The 17,349-nt window shown below is 40.0% G+C and overlaps 1 protein-coding gene across 3 annotated transcripts; it reads left to right on the top strand.

Annotated features, from left to right (window-relative positions):
• The first annotated feature begins 4,455 nt into the window (after positions 1-4,455).
• Positions 4,456-9,988, top strand: LOC111412319 (probable inactive receptor kinase At5g10020). 3 transcript variants are annotated; one of them, XM_023043203.1, is made up of 5 exons: positions 4,458-4,748; positions 5,810-6,187; positions 7,420-8,331; positions 8,424-8,942; positions 9,113-9,988. In XM_023043203.1, exons 2-5 carry the CDS (start codon positions 5,818-5,820, stop codon positions 9,700-9,702), a joined length of 2,391 nt encoding a protein of 796 aa, XP_022898971.1. In that variant the 5' UTR covers positions 4,458-4,748; positions 5,810-5,817; the 3' UTR covers positions 9,703-9,988. The 3 variants fall into 3 exon arrangements, with proteins under 3 accessions (XP_022898969.1, XP_022898971.1, XP_022898970.1); XM_023043201.1 differs by having other exon boundaries at positions 4,456-6,187; XM_023043202.1 differs by having other exon boundaries at positions 4,459-6,187; positions 8,478-8,942.
• The last annotated feature ends 7,361 nt before the right edge of the window (positions 9,989-17,349 follow it).

The following is a 17,349-nucleotide window of genomic DNA, read 5'->3' as shown; positions in this document are numbered from 1 at the left end:
AGTGTTGCCGTAATTTCCTAGCGACTACCACCAAAACTAGAACAAGCTATTCGACAGGGGTGTACCGGGTTTCTGCATCAAGGAATACCTTGCTTACATAATAGACAGGTTGCTGAACCCTCTCATTTTCCTTTACTAATACTCTACTTATTGCATTCTAGGAAACAACTAAATATAACAACAATGTATCACCAGGCTCTAACTTGGTAAGAATCGAGGGTTATGGCTAATGCTTGTTTGAGCTCCTGGAAGGCTAAGTCACATTCCTTATTCCAACCAAAACCTTTATTTTCCCTGAGCAATTTGAAAAGGGGGAAGCATTTGTCTGCTGCTCGGGAGACAAATCTTTTCGGTGCTACTATACAACTTGTCAACTTTTGAACATCTCTTTTACACTTAGGGGGCTCCATAGACATCAAATCTTGGATTTTATCAAGATTAGCTTTTATTCCTATGCAAGCAATCATAAAACCCAAGAACTTTCCCAATGCTTAGGGATAGCACAGCTCGGTTCTTTAACCCACGAGCTCGACTCGAGCTCGTGGCTCGTGGCTCGTGAAAGACGAGCCAAGCTCAAGCTTGGCTCGTTGTTCGAGGATGAGCTCGCGAGCCGAGCCTAGCCCACGGGCCACTCGCGAGCTCGTGATTTTTAAAAATTTTTTTTGCACATTTTTAACTTTTTTTTTTGTAAATTTACATAGTTTCTGACGAGGCTCGTGAGCTCGTAAAAAATGGCTCTTGAGCATACGACCCACGAGTGACCATGGGATTGAGCCCCCTGCTCGGCCCGGGCTCATCATTTGACTAGCTCGAGTAGCCCACGATTCGAGTTTTAATGAGCCGAGCCGACAAGCCTTTCGACCCGTTTAACATCCCTACCGATGCTACTCCAAATGCACATTTTGCAGGGTTGAGCTTCATGTTGTACATCCGCAGCATAACAAATATTTTCTCAAGATTAGAGATATGGTCATTCACTTGCTTGATTTTAACAACCATATCATCTATGTACGCCTCGATAGTCTTCCCGATTAAGTTGACGAAAACTTTGTTAACTAGCCTTTGATATGTCTCCCCTGCATTCTTCAATCCAAAAGGCATGACTTTATAGCAATATATCACTGAATCCGCCATAAATGAGGTCCTCTCCCGATCTTCCTCAACTATGAATATTTGGTAATATCCGGAGAAAGCACCCAAAAAGTTGTACAACATATGGTCTGGCTTGCTGTCCACGAGGTTGTTAATCCAAGGCAAAGGATAACTATCTTTAGGGCATGGTTTATTCAAGTCTGTGAAGTCAATGCAGACCCACCACTTTTCGTTTGCCTTTTTAACAAGAGCTATATTGGCGAGTCAATCAGGGTTTTGTACCTCATGAATGAATTGTGCATTTACAAGCTTGGTAATTTCCTCCCTTATGACTTTTCGCCTTTCGGGTGCAAACTGCCTTTTTCTCTGCTTAACAGGTCTTGCCTTTGGATTTACATTGAGTCTGTACATTGCTATCTTAGGGTCAATTCCAGGCATATCCTTGACATTCCAAGCAAATACATTAATGTTTCAGGAGAGACAACTTATAAGTTCAATCATGACTGTTACATCAAGCCCTCGTCCGATAGTCACTTTTCTGTAAGGCTCGAGTACGACCTCTGCCAACCCCTCTACTGGAGTAAGTCTCCCATGATTCTCATGCTCGAGCTTGAGCTCTGAAAGTTGCATGACATTGTCTTTGATCTTCCGGACACTAGTCACGTAACATTGTCGTGCCATTGTTTTTGGCTGCCTCAAACCACTCCAATTCCATTACTCATAGGGAACTTCATAGCCAAGTGAAAGGTTGAGATAATAGCTCTGATCCTATTGAGTAGTGGCCTTTCGAGTATGGCGTTGTAGACCATTGGAGTACTGACAACTTCAAAGGTTGTGATCTACGTTACTTGTCTACCTTCTGATCCCAATGTCAAGGGCAACCCGACGATACCCTCTGGGGTGATGAGCCTGCCTCAAAACCCCTGAAGAGGTGTTTTGACCAGCTTAAAATATTCGGCTGAGATACCCATCTGCACAAAAGATTCATAAGATAATACATTAGTAGCACTTCCGTTATCTACCAGAATTCTCTTGACCCCAAAATTAGCAATGATGATCGATATAACTAGAGCATCATCATGAGAGAATGATATACCTTTTCAATCCCTTGCTCTGAAAGCGATGTCCTCCATGGAACCAAGATCTGTTTTTGTGACGTTGGAGACTGCCTGGCATACTGTCTGCACCCATTGCTAGAATCGTCCCCCAAGGCCATTCCTCCAACAATAATATTGATAGTACCTGTTGTAGGCTGCTCGTTTTCTCGACCTTCTAGGATCTTTTCTATGTTCTAATTGTTCCTTGGGTGCTTGTCATAGCTGACATAAGAGCCCAAAAATTCCTTTTTTATAAGAGCTTCAATTTTACCCTTCAAAGCAAAACAATCCTCAGTTGTATGTCCATGGTCTCGATGAAAATCACAGTACTTGCTCTTGTTACGAGAGTCGGGTGGAGACGGCAATCTAGGAGGCTAGTTAAGCTCCTTCAGGTGCTTGATCTCCATCAAAATATTGGACCTCGAGGTATTCAAACGAGTGAAGGGTGTCAAGGAGAGGTCTTGTCTTGGCTTGGCCCGGAGGCATTTCATCGCAGATTGGACTCATGCGGCCTTTGCTGTTCGAACCTTTCTGATGATGAAGCATTTCTTCTTGGGACCAAGGTTTCCTCCATGTTAATGTATTTCTCGACTTGGGTAAGTAGCTCAGTTACTGAACTTGGAGGAGTTTTGGATAAATACATCTTAAATGCTTCACATTATGGCATATGTCAAGGTCGAGACCACGACTTTGATATGTAGATCGGGGATCTGAAGTCTTTCTTTATTGAATCTGGTAATGAAATTGTGAAGTATTTCATTTAGCCCTTAGCACATCTACATGAGTGATGTGTCTGTCTTCTCGATTCGCTTGTTACTTGCAAAGAAAACGAAAAACATATCAGCCATATCTGAGAAGGAGGCGATGGAGTTGGGTTCCAATGTGGAAAACCAAACTCTAGCCACATTAGTGAGAGTCTAGGGAAAGGCCTTGCACATCACCGTATCTGGTGCGACTTGTATGTTCATAATAATTTTATACGCATTGAGATAGTTAATGGGATTGGTTGTCCCATTATATTCCTTTATCCGAGGATACTTGAACCTGTCCAGGAAGGAATATGAGAGAACTTCTGGGGTAAACGGCGTATTGGGGGTGAATCCTGTTGTTGCCCGAGTGTTTTGCTGCATACCCACTGCTATCCCTTCTTGAATAATACTAGCGAGTTCGGGGCGGAGTCCATCGTAACCGACCTCAAGCCCAGGACCATCTGTGGTACACTCGAGGTCCCAACCCCACCATCATCAATTGTGCATGGGACTCGAGCTCAAGCATCTGCCATAAAGCCACCTTCAAGAGTTGGGGTATGCGACTGGTGTGAATTTCTCTTACTCAACAATTGGGTTAGTGCGGCAACTTTCTAGTGGAGTTCCTTGAAGGCTTCAGTGATAACAACGGCTGGAGGAGTTGCTGGTATCTCTGATTACTCTTCTTGAGGGACAGGACAATCTTCAAAGGGAGGAGGATGGTTTGGAACAGATGAGCTTGTTGTGGAAAAACCTGAGCGCGTGTTAACCATGGCTTTTGGTAGTGTTTCCTTTAGACAGCGCCAATGATGCTACCAAAAATTGTACTTGTTAGACCTTGAATTGAGGGTTGGAACGTCAAGCTTGATGGCTGTGGATGAACACGAACGATCTTCTGATACCTAAAACAAAGGTAATGAAGTGTGTTATCTTCGACCCCTCAGATGCTTAAGTTAGACGAGGAATTTAGTGCGTACTTGAATAATGAGCCTTGACCCTGTAATTATAGGTGTTGGTGGTAGAAGAGTGATTGAGCTACCTATAGTGTTTTTTCTATTGGACAAGATGTTTGAGTTTTATTCAAAGTGTTCCATTTAAGTTTGAGTCAAAGTGGGAGTAGGTTAAACAATTAGGATAATGATCCCTAGGATTGCAGTTAGAATATGATGTTTTTGCCCTGAATGTCACATAGTTGTACATACGGCCCGACACAAGTGCTATGCCCCGACCTTAAAGTGACCCAACCTTAGAGGTGGGTGATACGTGAGAGATTGAGCTCGGGCAAAGTAGGTTGAGTTCGGCATAAAACTCGGAGTCATTAGCCGTGAATTTCAAATAATTTGGAATTTAGAATTTGCGCGTGCTTTTGTTTGTCTTATTTCTTGTATACATTTCGTAATTCTTAATTATTGTCTTATTATGCATTATTCTTGTAATTTATGTAATGGGACATGCCCTTCTGATCTGATCCATAGGCCCGATTTAATACCATAAATCTTGACACACAAAAACAGACAAGTCAAACATCACCCACACGTCAAAGACACACTACAGAGAGTGCACAGTGTAACTCTCCCACTCTTTGTCTAGCAGCTTCTTTACAGTATAACTAACCCCACCTACCAATTCCTAGTCCTCATCTGTGATGCTCTTCGAGATAGCCCCTTCAAGCACAACCATTATTTACTCACGTCACTGTCATTTTCTTGACACCCAACATTACATTAAATACTACATTGTAGTGTCAACCTCATTGGAAAGCTTTTGGGAATTTCATTTTTACTGCTTTGGCTTTTTTCTCGCTTCTTGACAAGTAAGAGAGCTTTTTACTGTGCTTGTGCTTTTGTAATTGTGGGTTGAGAAATTATGGGTTTGTTTTCCTTTTGAGTCATTATTGTCATTTACTGTTAGTTCTGATTAACTGAGTCCCTTTTTCGCTGCATATAAAAAATGTAGGGTTTTACTGTCAAGAAAGTTGGATTCCTTTTTATTTTGGCCTTTTGGGTTAGTTAAAAAGTTGAGTGGGGCGTGTATTTATTGTGGAATGATTTGTTGGAATTATTGCAATTCTGTTGATTCAGCTACCGTGTACTTCGAATGGTTGCTTCGCTGAGGAGGAATACCTTTTCGAGATTTTGTTTCTGTGGAAAATAATTGTTCTGTAATTTAAATTTTGTTCTTGCAGTTTCATATTTTTGGAATTGGTTGTCATATTTGTGAATTTAGTTGTCTACTGAGCTTTTCAATTTCTTGAAGTTATATGGAGTTATTTCTTGAAATTCTTTAGCCGCTTCCCTCAGTTTCTAAGTCCACGAGTCCAATATACCTTCATTGGTTTTATGGGAAGAATGCAGTCCATTTGTTTTGTGTTAATGTTGTTTGTAAAAATAACAGTAGGGAAACTAGACACAGACGCGTTGGTGGAGTTAAAAAATGGAATTCAGAACGACCCTACAGGGAAAGTTCTTGATTCATGGGATCCCAAGTCATTGGCATCTGACGGGTGCCCCAAGGATTGGTTTGGTATAAGTTGCATTGACGGCAGGGTGACTTCAATCATACTGAATGATTTAGGTCTAGTTGGAGAATTTAGTTTCTCTGCTATTTCCGGACTCCAAATGCTTCAAAACTTATCCATTTCTAACAATCAATTCACCGGCATGATCTCGAAAGAGGTCGGTTTTATTGAATCATTGGCAAGTTTGGATCTTTCTCGAAATTTTTTTACTGGATCAATTCCCTCTCTATTGACCGGTTTAAAGAACTTGATGCTCTTAAATCTTTCATCAAACAACTTGGCTGGAGAAATTCCCTCTGGTTTTACTGATCTTGAGCTGTTAAAATATCTGGATTTGCACTCTAATGATTTTTCAGGAAATGTAATGGGCCTTTTGGCTCATTTAGGTGGTGTGATGTATGTTGACCTCAGCAGCAATAAATTTTCGGGATCTTTGGACCTCGGAATAGGGACTTCCGAATTTGTTTCTTCGATTCAGTATTTGAATATCAGTCATAATAACTTGACTGGAGAGCTCTTCCCTCATGATGGAATGCCATTTTTCGACAGTCTAGAGGTGTTTGATGCGAGTAATAGTCATTTTACTGGAAATGTTCCTAAATTTACTTTTATTGTCTCCCTCCAAGTAATCAAGCTTAGCAACAATCTGTTGTCTGGTTCACTGCCACAAGGTCTTTTGCAGGAGAGCTCAATGGTCTTGTCTGAATTGGATCTCAGCCTTAATCAGATAGAAGGTATGTCGGTTTTAAGGCATTACTATAACCTTTTCAATTTACTACTGTGATTGTCGAAGGGCACGTTTTATCAGAGTTTAATGGTGTCTTTGGTCAAACCATTTTTAGACTATCGAATGCTAAATGTTTCAGCCATAATAGGTTGCCATATAAAAAATTATATTTAGAGACAAAAATATTACCGTACGAAAAATGAAAATTTGTTGCATTTACTAATATGACTGAAAACATGTGTGAATTTCCTTATTGTAATGCCAATATCAAATCTAGCACTGTGGTATTGGATCAAATTCTGAGACTTCAGAAGTCTTGCAGAAGATACTGACTGCCCCATCAAAATAACAAAAGTCACCCTACTTTCATGTGTGTAAAAGATCTGTTTTACTAGAAATTCTTGCAAAATTATATGTTAACGAACAAGTCTATTTATATCCTTTTGGCTGATAGAGAGGGAGAAAAGCAACTACTGAATCCAAAATCAATACTGTTGAAGAGCCATCTCCATGTAAAACCATTGACACGAATCTGTGAATATTTTTTGAAGTTATAATTATTTTTGGAAAATAAGTATCCTTGTTAGGATGCTTGGTGTACAAAACAGAAGGATAGAAAACTGAAGCAAAAAGGAGAGAGAGTAAGGAATGGCTTCATTTTTAAATTACATCAATGACCTCGTGACCATGACAACGATCGTGGTCATGGATGTGGGTATATAAGTTTTGAATTTAAACATGAAATTTTGTTGATTTAGGATGCAATCAAACAAAATAGTAAAATTATAGGAGGAGGGGAAAGGGAAGAGAAGAAGAGAGAGGAGGGGGGAAATAGAAGAAGAGGGGGAGATCGAAGGAAGAGAAGAATTAGACAAGCAGAAGATAAATTGGGGAAGAAAGTGTCAATTTTTATTCATATCAAGTTGTGTGTATTATAATGCATTAGCCCCATTTATATAGGATTTCAAAAATCATATTCTAAGTAGGAAACATCTAATAAAATCTAATTGACCAAACCTTAATCATGCTTTCTAAAATAAGTATCAAATTTGGAAACTAAATTAAATAAAATCTCTACTAATATTTCCATCAGTTTGTTTGATTGCTTAAGATGGAGTGCTTCACATAAATGGTTCATGATATTGTCTAGTCAAGTTTTTGGTTTGATTCTCGTCTTATATTACAACTTCCCCAGTATCAATACTCAATTAAGTTGCTTGCTGTTTTGTCTTCTGACAGGTCCGGTAGGAAGTATTACTTCTGGGAATCTGAAGAATCTAAATTTGTCTTCTAACAGGCTATCAGGCCCCTTGCCTGCTAGAGTAGGGCATTGTTCTGTCATAGACCTGAGTAATAATATGTTCACGGGAAACTTCTCCAAAATTCAGAGTTGGGGAGATTATGTTGAGGTTATTGCATTAAGCTCTAATGCATTGACTGGGCCATTGCCGAACCAAACTTCTCAATTCTTGAGGCTTACTTCATTAAAGATTTCCAACAACTCGCTAGAAGGAGTTATCCCGCCTGTTCTAGGAACATATCCAGAATTAAAAGACATTGATTTTAGCCTTAATCAACTTAACGGTTTCCTCCTTCCTAGCCTTTTTAACTCGACAAAATTGACCAATATTAACTTCTCTTTCAACAACTTCACTGGCACAATTCCCATTCAGGCTTTTATCAACCAAAATTACAGCCTGGAATCTCTTGATCTGTCACATAATGCACTTACAGGAAACTTGCCCCCTGAGCTTGTTAAGTTTCAGAATATGGTACATCTTGACTTATCTAACAACCATCTTGAAGGTGACATCCCTGATGATCTCCCTGGCACAATGAGAGGATTTAATGTATCTTACAATAATCTATCTGGAGTCGTACCAAAAAACTTGGAGAGGTTTCCTGGTTCAGCATTTCATCCTGGAAATTCCTTGCTCATTCTCCAGAATGAAGCATTGTCACCAAAAATTGGACCCAATCTAAGTTTTGGGAGGCATCATTCTCAAACGAAATCTGCTATCAGGCCTGCCCTTATTGCTTGCCTGGTTGCTGGTGCTTCTGTTATGGCTTTATTGACGATGATGATCTATTGCAGAACGCATCGAGCATGTGGAGAGAAGACAACCTCAAAAGACTCCAGTGCAAAGAAAGGTAAGTAGTACGCAAGATTTCTCCTAGTCCTGATACATCATTATTTTGATAATACTATGATCTTGCTAGAACTTGTATTAGTTATCCTACAGATTTATCTTCATTACTAATCGAATCTGGTTCTCATCCTCGAGCAATCTCATCAGACACACGTGGATCCAAAGATCAAAACCTTCCTGAATCAACTAGTAAATCTGCAATATCAGCTGCTGACTCAACACCTTCAAGGATTCCGCAGCTATCTGAAAATCCCAGTGCGCTTAAGGTTTGTTCTCCAGATAAACTGGCTGGAGATCTACATCTTTTTGATGACTCCTTGAAATTCACCGCAGAAGAGCTATCATCAGCACCTGCAGAAGTTATCGGTATGAGTTGCCATGGAACACTGTACAAGGCCATGCTTAGTTCAGGTCATGAGTTGGCTGTGAGATGGCTAAAAGAAGGGATAGCGAAAGGTAGAAAAGAATTTGCAAGAGAAGCAATGAAACTAGGAAATATTAGACATCCAAATTTGGTTTCCCTTCAGGGATTTTATTGGGGTCCCAAGGAGCATGAGAAGCTAATCATATCTAATTATATTAATGCTCCATGTTTGGCGCTCTATCTTCACGGTATTCTTCCAACTTACAGATTTCCATTTCATCAATTCTACCTGAAAATATGTGTTCACATCTATTTCTTTAGTTTTATATAAATTTTGAAATTCTCCTTGCTAGATCAATATTTGGTATATTTTTTCTGTAAATAGTTAACCTAGTGTCCACTTCAATGTAATCTGCAGAGACAGATCCCAGAACACTCCCTCCATTGTCTCTCGATGATAGGTTCAAGATCGCTCTTGATGTCGCTCGATGTCTTAGTTACCTACATAATGAAAGTGCCATACCTCATGGCAACCTGAAATCCACTAACATTTTAATTGAAATTTCTAACACAAACGCACTCCTGACTGATTATAGTCTCCATCGGTTATTGACATCAACTGGGACAGCCGAACAGGTGTTAATCGCAGGTGCTCTTGGCTACATGCCACCTGAATTCACTAGTACAAGTAAACCTTGCCCATCATTGAAGAGTGATGTATATGCTTTTGGGGTGATTCTGCTTGAGCTCTTGACGGGAAAGAATTCAGCAGAAATTGTTCCGTGTGAGCCAGAAGTGATGGACCTAACAGAATGGGTGAGGCTTTTGGCTGCAGAGAACCGGTCGATTGAGTGTTTTGATCAACAGATCATAGAAATAAGAAACACGAAGCGCCCACTGAAAATTCTTGACACCGTACTTCAGATTGCTCTCAAATGTATTCTTCCTGCAGCAGAAAGACCTGACATGAAGATGGTTTACGAAGATCTTTCCTTTATCGGACGATAACATGCCAAAAGTACATCAGAATCTTCATTTGACTGCGAGTTATGTTGCTAATCATTTGTTGTTTACTGTTATTATATCCTGTAGTTGTGTAGTTCAACTTCATTTCTTGATCAGCAATCCAGCTTAGATTTGGTCTTGTAACTGGGGGGGAAAACATGAAATTCTTTGTATGTGGTAACTAGATTCTTTCAGTACGTCGAATTGTAATTTGGGTTGCAGCATTTCTTCTGTAAACTAAATTATGGCCAGTTCTGTGTATCTATGGAGATTTTAGTTCAAGCTGAAATTGTTTTCTGTGCAATACCAAACCATTCTGGTCAGTCGGGCCACATTCTTTGGCTTGACTAATGGAAAAGATGATGTGGTCGTCAAGTTATTCGTCAACTGGACTATAAAGTCGGCTTTTTCATTAGTAAAACTAAGATTTATGAAATAAATGAACAAGTAATTCACTGTGAAAGGCATCTCAAAGATCTGACGAGTTTTTACTGGTAGATGGGAGAGGTTCACTGAAGGGTAAGTGTACCTCCGGGGACATATATGCAAGAGAAGCATCAGGAAAAAGAAAAAGAAAAAAAAAAGGTTAGAGCTTTTCAGAAAACATCAAACAAACAAATATTATGTAATTATTAATTTTGAAATTGACTACATAAGTTATTTCTTTTTCATTCTATTATGTGTACTTTATTGCTAGTTCTATCTAAAGATTTAGAGCAACTAGATCCTTAACAACTTAACAGGTCATGTTATTTTTATTTTTATGACTAGGGAAACCACAGTCGCTATCTTTCAAGTGCACACTGGGTAAACCCTCAAGTTGACGCAATAACCTGCAAATCACGCCAGCCAAGTACACAGCACTAGACAAACCCGATACGACAAGCTCGACCGAGAAAGTGTTGGTAGGGGGAATTGAACTTATGACTAAAGGCCTCCGCGCTCATCTACTCTACCAACTCGATCATCCCATGAGGGTTCAGGTCATGTTATTTTTTATTATCCCTCATCTTCTAACATGTACAAATGAAATTTTGAACACGAGTCTTTACACATGATCTTCTTTGACACGTTTTAATTTTTATTTTATTCATTTTAATATATGGACACATACATCTTAAGATTGTGCTTCATTCTTCTAACATCTTATCCTTTAAGAAGAGCAAGGCATTCATCGTTTCATTGCCTTGAAACATAATTAAATAACGTTAATCCTATGATGGCTTGCCGGAGAGTTTTGAATTGATCAACATAACTAAAATAATTATCTTATTTTTATGTATTTTGTTGAATTTGCATGATTAGAAACATTCAAAAAAACTCCTCCATTTGTCTCATAATTAAGCTGTATTACTTCCCATTGGTCAAGATTATCAATTAAATAGTCTTACTATGACAAGATTTTGATATGCTCGACTCAACATGAAATGTTTGTTCTTTATCCTATTTACCATTCAGTTGTTGAAAACTGAAAAATTAGAGCTGAGTTCAAGTTGCAATTTGAAGCACAAATTATTGCATGTCTGGATGTGTTTATATTGTCAAATACAATAAATAAAATTATTTTCTTCACTAATAAAACTTATTTCTCAAGAAAAAAAAAAGTAATTTTTAAGCAGTTAAGAAAATAAGAATCCAAAGCATTGGTTGTGGAGCGAGCATTGGAATTTTCTCTCCTCTTAGCAATTATGTATTTATAACAATTGAACTCTTCTCGATTTAGAATTTTACTTTCTTCTTATATTTGTCTTCATTAGTTTTATTTTAATTCACTTAAGATAGAAATATTCCAAACCTTTTAACATATATGCCCCTATTTGGTCAGGATTGAAATTATACTATCAGTATATCTTGACACAAATTTTTGAAATGTGTTGTTGAAAAGTTGTGGAACCCATGAAATATTTGATTGATATTGACTGTTTGATTTTAGCTTATATTAAAATTTGATTTAAATCAATACCGTGTAATGAAGATTCACCCAATCTACATATAACAAATTCCATCTACTCTTTATCTGTTTATTTCAAGAAGCAATCCAATACACTTTCCATTGAGTATTAGAAATCCTAAGTGCACGCATCGAGAGCAATCAACTCGTAGAAAGAAAAATAGACACTCAAAATAACACAGATTTAAAGAGGGTTGTCTCAATGTGAGATTACGTCATCTTTCATCGTTGCAATAATTAACCATTATGAAAATAAATCTATAAAAGAAAATCGCATACTCTTTCTTCTCTAATCTCTCTTTCTTTTTTTATAAAACAAAATCCTAATGACAATTCTCTATATTGTCATTAGAATATCCATATATTGGCTCTACAAAGCGACAATTTATTAAACTCCATAGTTTAACACTTTCGACTTAAATAGCCAATTTTTTTCATTTTTTTATTTTTTGAGTTTGGATACTGACTAGCCCTAGTTTCACGGGGTGCCTTTCTTCTTGGCACAGAAAGGGACACCGTGCGGCAGTAGTCTGCTCCGCTAGACTACCTTCCGCCTTTTCTCGATCACGTCGGGACGAAAGAAAATTTGATTACAATTTTGTAGAAAGCTTACGATAGAGAATTTGAATACATTGAAAGTAAATTGAACATTGATTGATGAAAACTGAACATTACAATTGATGAAAGCAGAAAATTACAATTGCTGGTGCAGGGGGCGGACACCAGTGAGCTTGAAAGATTTTTGAATGACTAATACCCCCTATAATAGCATTCTGAACAAAAACCCAAGTGACGGGAGTAGACGTTTAAAAGACGAGGAATCATACTAAACGTTTACCAATATCAGAGCTATTTTACAACTGAAATAACTACTACAATGAAAAGAAAATTACAACTCAAACTTGAAGTAATATTTACAATGTGCGGCCAAAGTTGGGCAAACTGCGACTGCAATAGTGTCAAGGGGCTAAGTAAAGCTGCGGTTCTTGACATTCTTCCCCATTTGTTTTGGCAACGTCCTCGGTGCCATCAATGCATGATATACTTCAATTAATGATTTGAAGGCCCTGAGATCTTTTTCTCTTTCCCAAGTATTCTCCTCGCTGCTGCATCCCATCCATTTGACCAAGTACTCTTGATGATCTTTTCTAGAAGCCCGAGTGATTCGATGGTCAAGAATAGCTTCAGCAACCTTCTTCCAGCTTTCTTCAGTTCAAATACAGGTCGCTTTGGCTCATTTCTAGATGCGTCCTCCTTATCCGAAAAGTATGGCTTCAACACACTAACATGAAGGACCTTGTGGATTTTACACCATTAAGGGAGTTCAACTCTGTATGCAACTCTGCCAATCCTCTTCACAATGGGTAATGGTCCAATGTATTTTGGTGACAATCTTGAGTCCTTCCCTCTTGTTGGTTTGTAAACATTTATGTCGGGAAGCTTAACCATTACCAGATCTCCAACATTGAATTCAATAAAACGGCGCTTCAGATCTGCAGCCTTTTTATACCGTTTTTTAGCTTTTTTAAGATAACTCCGAGCAATTTCAATATTTCGTTTCCACTCTTGAAAAAAGCTCTTTGCTTGAGGGGACTTGGTACTTCGTTTGATATCCACTGTATGAGGGAGTAGCGGTTGTTGGCCAGTAACAATCTCAAAAGGACTCTTATTGGTGGAAGAGCTCTTTTGGGCATTGAAGCAAATTTGGGCCGCATCCAAAAGTTTTACCCAGTTTTTCTGCGAAGTAGAGATAAAGTGCCGAAGATATTCTTCTAGCATAGAATTGAAGCGCTCCGTCTGTCCGTCAGATTGTGGGTGAAAACTAGAACTCATGCTCAAAGTTGAACCAAGAAGTTTGAACAACTCAGTCCAAAATATGCCAGTGAAACGAGGATCTCAATCACTGACGATGTCTTTAGGCAGTCCCCAGTATTTGACAATATGTTTAAAGAAGAGTTGAGCTGTCTCTTCCGCAGATACATACTTAGGCGCTGCAATGAAAGTTGCATATTTTGATAGATGGTCCACCACGACAATGATAGTGCCAAAATCCTCAACTTTTGGCAACCCAATCATGTAGTTCATCAATACACTTTCCAATGACCGGGTTGGAACGGAAAGGGGCTCCAGCAAGCCCGCCTTTTTCTGACTACCTTATCTTGCTGACAAATAAGACAAGTTTTTACGTATGTTACAATGTCGTCCCGCATTTGAGGCCAGTAGTTTGCGCGTTGTAGTAGTGCACAAGTGCGTTCCTCTCCGGGATGCCCCGTCCAAATTGTGTCATGGCATTCCGTAATTAGTGATTTCCTCAGATCTCCGCCCTTAGGAACATATAGGCGGTCTCCCTTTGTCTTCACTAGTTTCCTATCTAGCCAGAACTGTCGAGTTTTACCTTGCTTGATAAGGTCGACCAAATATTGGGTAGCCGGGTCCTTCTCCATAAGTGCCCGAATTTGATCTCTAGTATTCGTGGAGACTGCGCTATCTGAAAGAGCAGCTACAGAGTAGATGGTAGCTAAATCGGCCCGTTGACTAAGAGCATCAGCAACATGATTACTAGAGCCGGGACGATACTCTAACATAAAATTGAACTCTGAAAGGAATTCCTGCCAACGAGCCTGTTTGCTCGATAGTTTTAGTTGGGACATAAAGTGACTAACTGCAGTGTTATTTGTCTTCACAATAAATGGAGACGCAAGCAGATAGTGACACCATCCTCTGAGACAATGGACTACTGCTAACAATTCCTTTTCATGTGCCAAGGAACGACGTTCTGTCTGATTTAACTTCCGGCTCTCATATGCTACCGGATGTCCTTCTTGCATGAGGACTCCACCAAGGGCAAAATCTGAAGCATCTGTATGAACTTCAAATGGTTTAGCCATATCCGGTAAGGCTAAAACCGGGTTCGTCCACATGGACTTCTTCAACCTTTCAAAAGCAGCTTGGCATTGGGATGACCAATCCCAATCCTTATCCTTCTTTGTCAATTCAGTAAGTGGCAGTGCAATTTCTGAGTAGCCTTTCACAAATCTTCGATAGTAATTGCATAACCCAAGAAAGGAACGTACATCATGTACGATTTTTGGTGGTTGCCAATCTTTGATGGCTGTAACCTTCTTCGAATCCATGCGAATTTTACCTTGTTCAATGATGTGACTCAAGAAACTGATAGATGTCTGAGCAAATGAGCATTTAGACGGTTTAGCATAATGTTCATTCTCCCGTAGCCAATTAAAAACTTGCCTCACATGCTGGACATGTTCCTCCAATGTCTCGCTGTAGATTACTATGTCATCCAAGTACACCACGACAAAGTCATCTAAGAACCGGTGAAGTACCTGATTCATCATAGTACAAAATGTTGCTGGAGCATTTGTCAAACCAAAAGGCATCACCTTAAATTCAAAGGCTCCATATCTGGTTACCACTGTAGTCTTTGCTTCGTCTCCCTCCTTAATCCGAACTTGCCAGTATCCGGACCTAAGATTAATTTTTGTGTAATACTTCGCCCGACTCAGTCGATCGAAGCAATCTGCAACCAGTGGGATAGGATAGCTATTCTTTACAGTAATTTTGTTCAAGGCTTGATAGTCACAGCACATTCTAAGAGAACCATCAGTCTTTTTCTGAAACAATACAGGAGCTCCGTATGGCGACTTCGCAGGCACAATGATTCCACTCTCCAACATTTCCCCCAACTGCTTCCTAAGCTCTTCAAGCTCAGGCTGTGACATACGGTATGGTGCCCTGGCGGGAGCTTTAGCACCTGGAATGAGTTCGATCTCATGATCAATCGTCCTTCTTGGTGATAATTTCTTTGGTAATTCTTCTGGCATGATGTCCTCAAATTCTCGAATAAGCCTTTTAACGGGTTTTGGAATAGGACCATTCGCCTCTTCGACCTCCTCTAATCGAAGAGTGCACAAAAAGGAGGGTTCATTTCTCTTGAAACCTTTACTAAATTGCATGGCTGAGATACTCTTCTCGCCCATCCTCCCAACCTGTGTAGGGATGACACACGGCTTATTACCCATCATCATTAACGAATCGGAATATGGCAACACTGCTGTCTTAGTATCCCGAAGAAATTCCAATCCTAGAATAAGCTTGAAATCATCCATCTGAACTGCAGATAAATTTGTCCTTCCCTCGAAAGGACCTGCTTTGATCAACACCGATTTCGCCACTCCAGCTATTGGTTGAGCAGCAGAGTTGATTGCTTTGACTTTTCCACTACCCTTTTCTAGAACAAGTCCGAGCCGCTCTACTTCGGTACATGCAAGGTAGTTGTGGGTAGCACCGGTATCTACCATAGCCCTGATTGGCTTCCCATTGATTTTTACATCAATGAACATTAATCCTTTGGCCCTACAAATGCGAGCCTTCGCTTCTTCCATCTTTGCCTCTTTTAATGGGACGTCATCCTTTTCAGCAACACGATGCGATAGTGTGTTGCACCGATGTGAAAATGCCCCAACTACTTCCTCATTCTCTTCAGAGTCAGTCTCACTATGACAATTAGCATGCGGGGCCTCTTGTTTTGAACTTGGCCCGCCACTTGCTAACTGACAATATGCATTCACCATCCGCTTTTGAGGACACTCCGACACCCGATGAGGTCCTTCACATAAAAAGCACTTCAATTTGGGAGTGACATCAGTTCGTCCCTCCGTTGCTTTTCCTTTGTTCCAGTTGTTACTATTACTGCCGTTAAAATTTCCCCGACGGCTGTTATGATAGTTTCCCTGAAAGCCACGGATGCTTTGTTAGGCTCCTTCTCTATTCTGAGAGTAACGCTCTCCCCCATTTGGGTTCGAGCTAGGTCTGTAAGATCTGTTACCACCTCCAATTGCTTGATTACTCCCCGAAGGTCGATCTTTTCGAGATTCTGTTTAGTAGTCGCTCAAGCATTCAGCGGCTCCCATGGCCGTGCTTAAATCAGTAACCTTCTGTCTTTGAAGTTCCGTGCGTGTCCACGGTTTCAACCTTTCCATAAAGGTGAAGAGCTTATCCTTTTCTGACATAGCTCGAATATTCAGCATATGCCCTGAGAAGGATTTCACATACTCCCTGATAGAGCTCGTGTGTTTCAGGTCTCGAAGAGCCCGTCGAGCCTGATACTCGACATTTTTCGGGAAAAACTGCGATCTGATCGCTTCCTCGAGGAGATCCCAAGAATCAATTCGAATCCTGTGGGCCTGAATGTCCGCATATTTGGTTCGCCACCATAGTTTTGCGTCTCCACCCAGATACATAGTAGCTGTGGTTACCTTTCTAGCTTCATCTTCGATCGAAGCTGCTAGAAAGTACTATTCCATATCAAACAAGAAGTTTTCGACTTCTTTTGCATCACGTGCCCCTCCGTAGGTACACGGTTCAGGAATTCTGAGTTTAGGAGCATACTCGTGTGTGGGAGCTTGCCCATTGCCCACCGCACGTTGGAGTACTCGCAATTGAGCTCTCAACGCTTCCAATTCATCCTGTAGATCAGGAATGATTGCAGCAGCTTCCGTCATTGCTGCGCAAGCTCTTTGGCTTTCATCCAATTGGATGTGTAATCCACGAATCTCAGATTCGACCATCTCGACTTTTTCCTCGAGACCTTCCATAGCATAGCACAACCTAGTAGTTGTCTCATCAAGCGCATCCACGCGCTATTTCGTAGTACCCTTCTTTTGAGGCTCTACCACTTC

The sequence above is a fragment of the Olea europaea genome, chromosome 16 (genome assembly GCF_002742605.1).
Source record: "Olea europaea var. sylvestris chromosome 16, O_europaea_v1, whole genome shotgun sequence".
NCBI lineage: Eukaryota > Viridiplantae > Streptophyta > Magnoliopsida > Lamiales > Oleaceae > Olea > Olea europaea.
The sequence above is the reverse complement of the archived record's forward strand: the minus strand, read 5'-3'. Positions and strand labels throughout refer to the sequence as shown.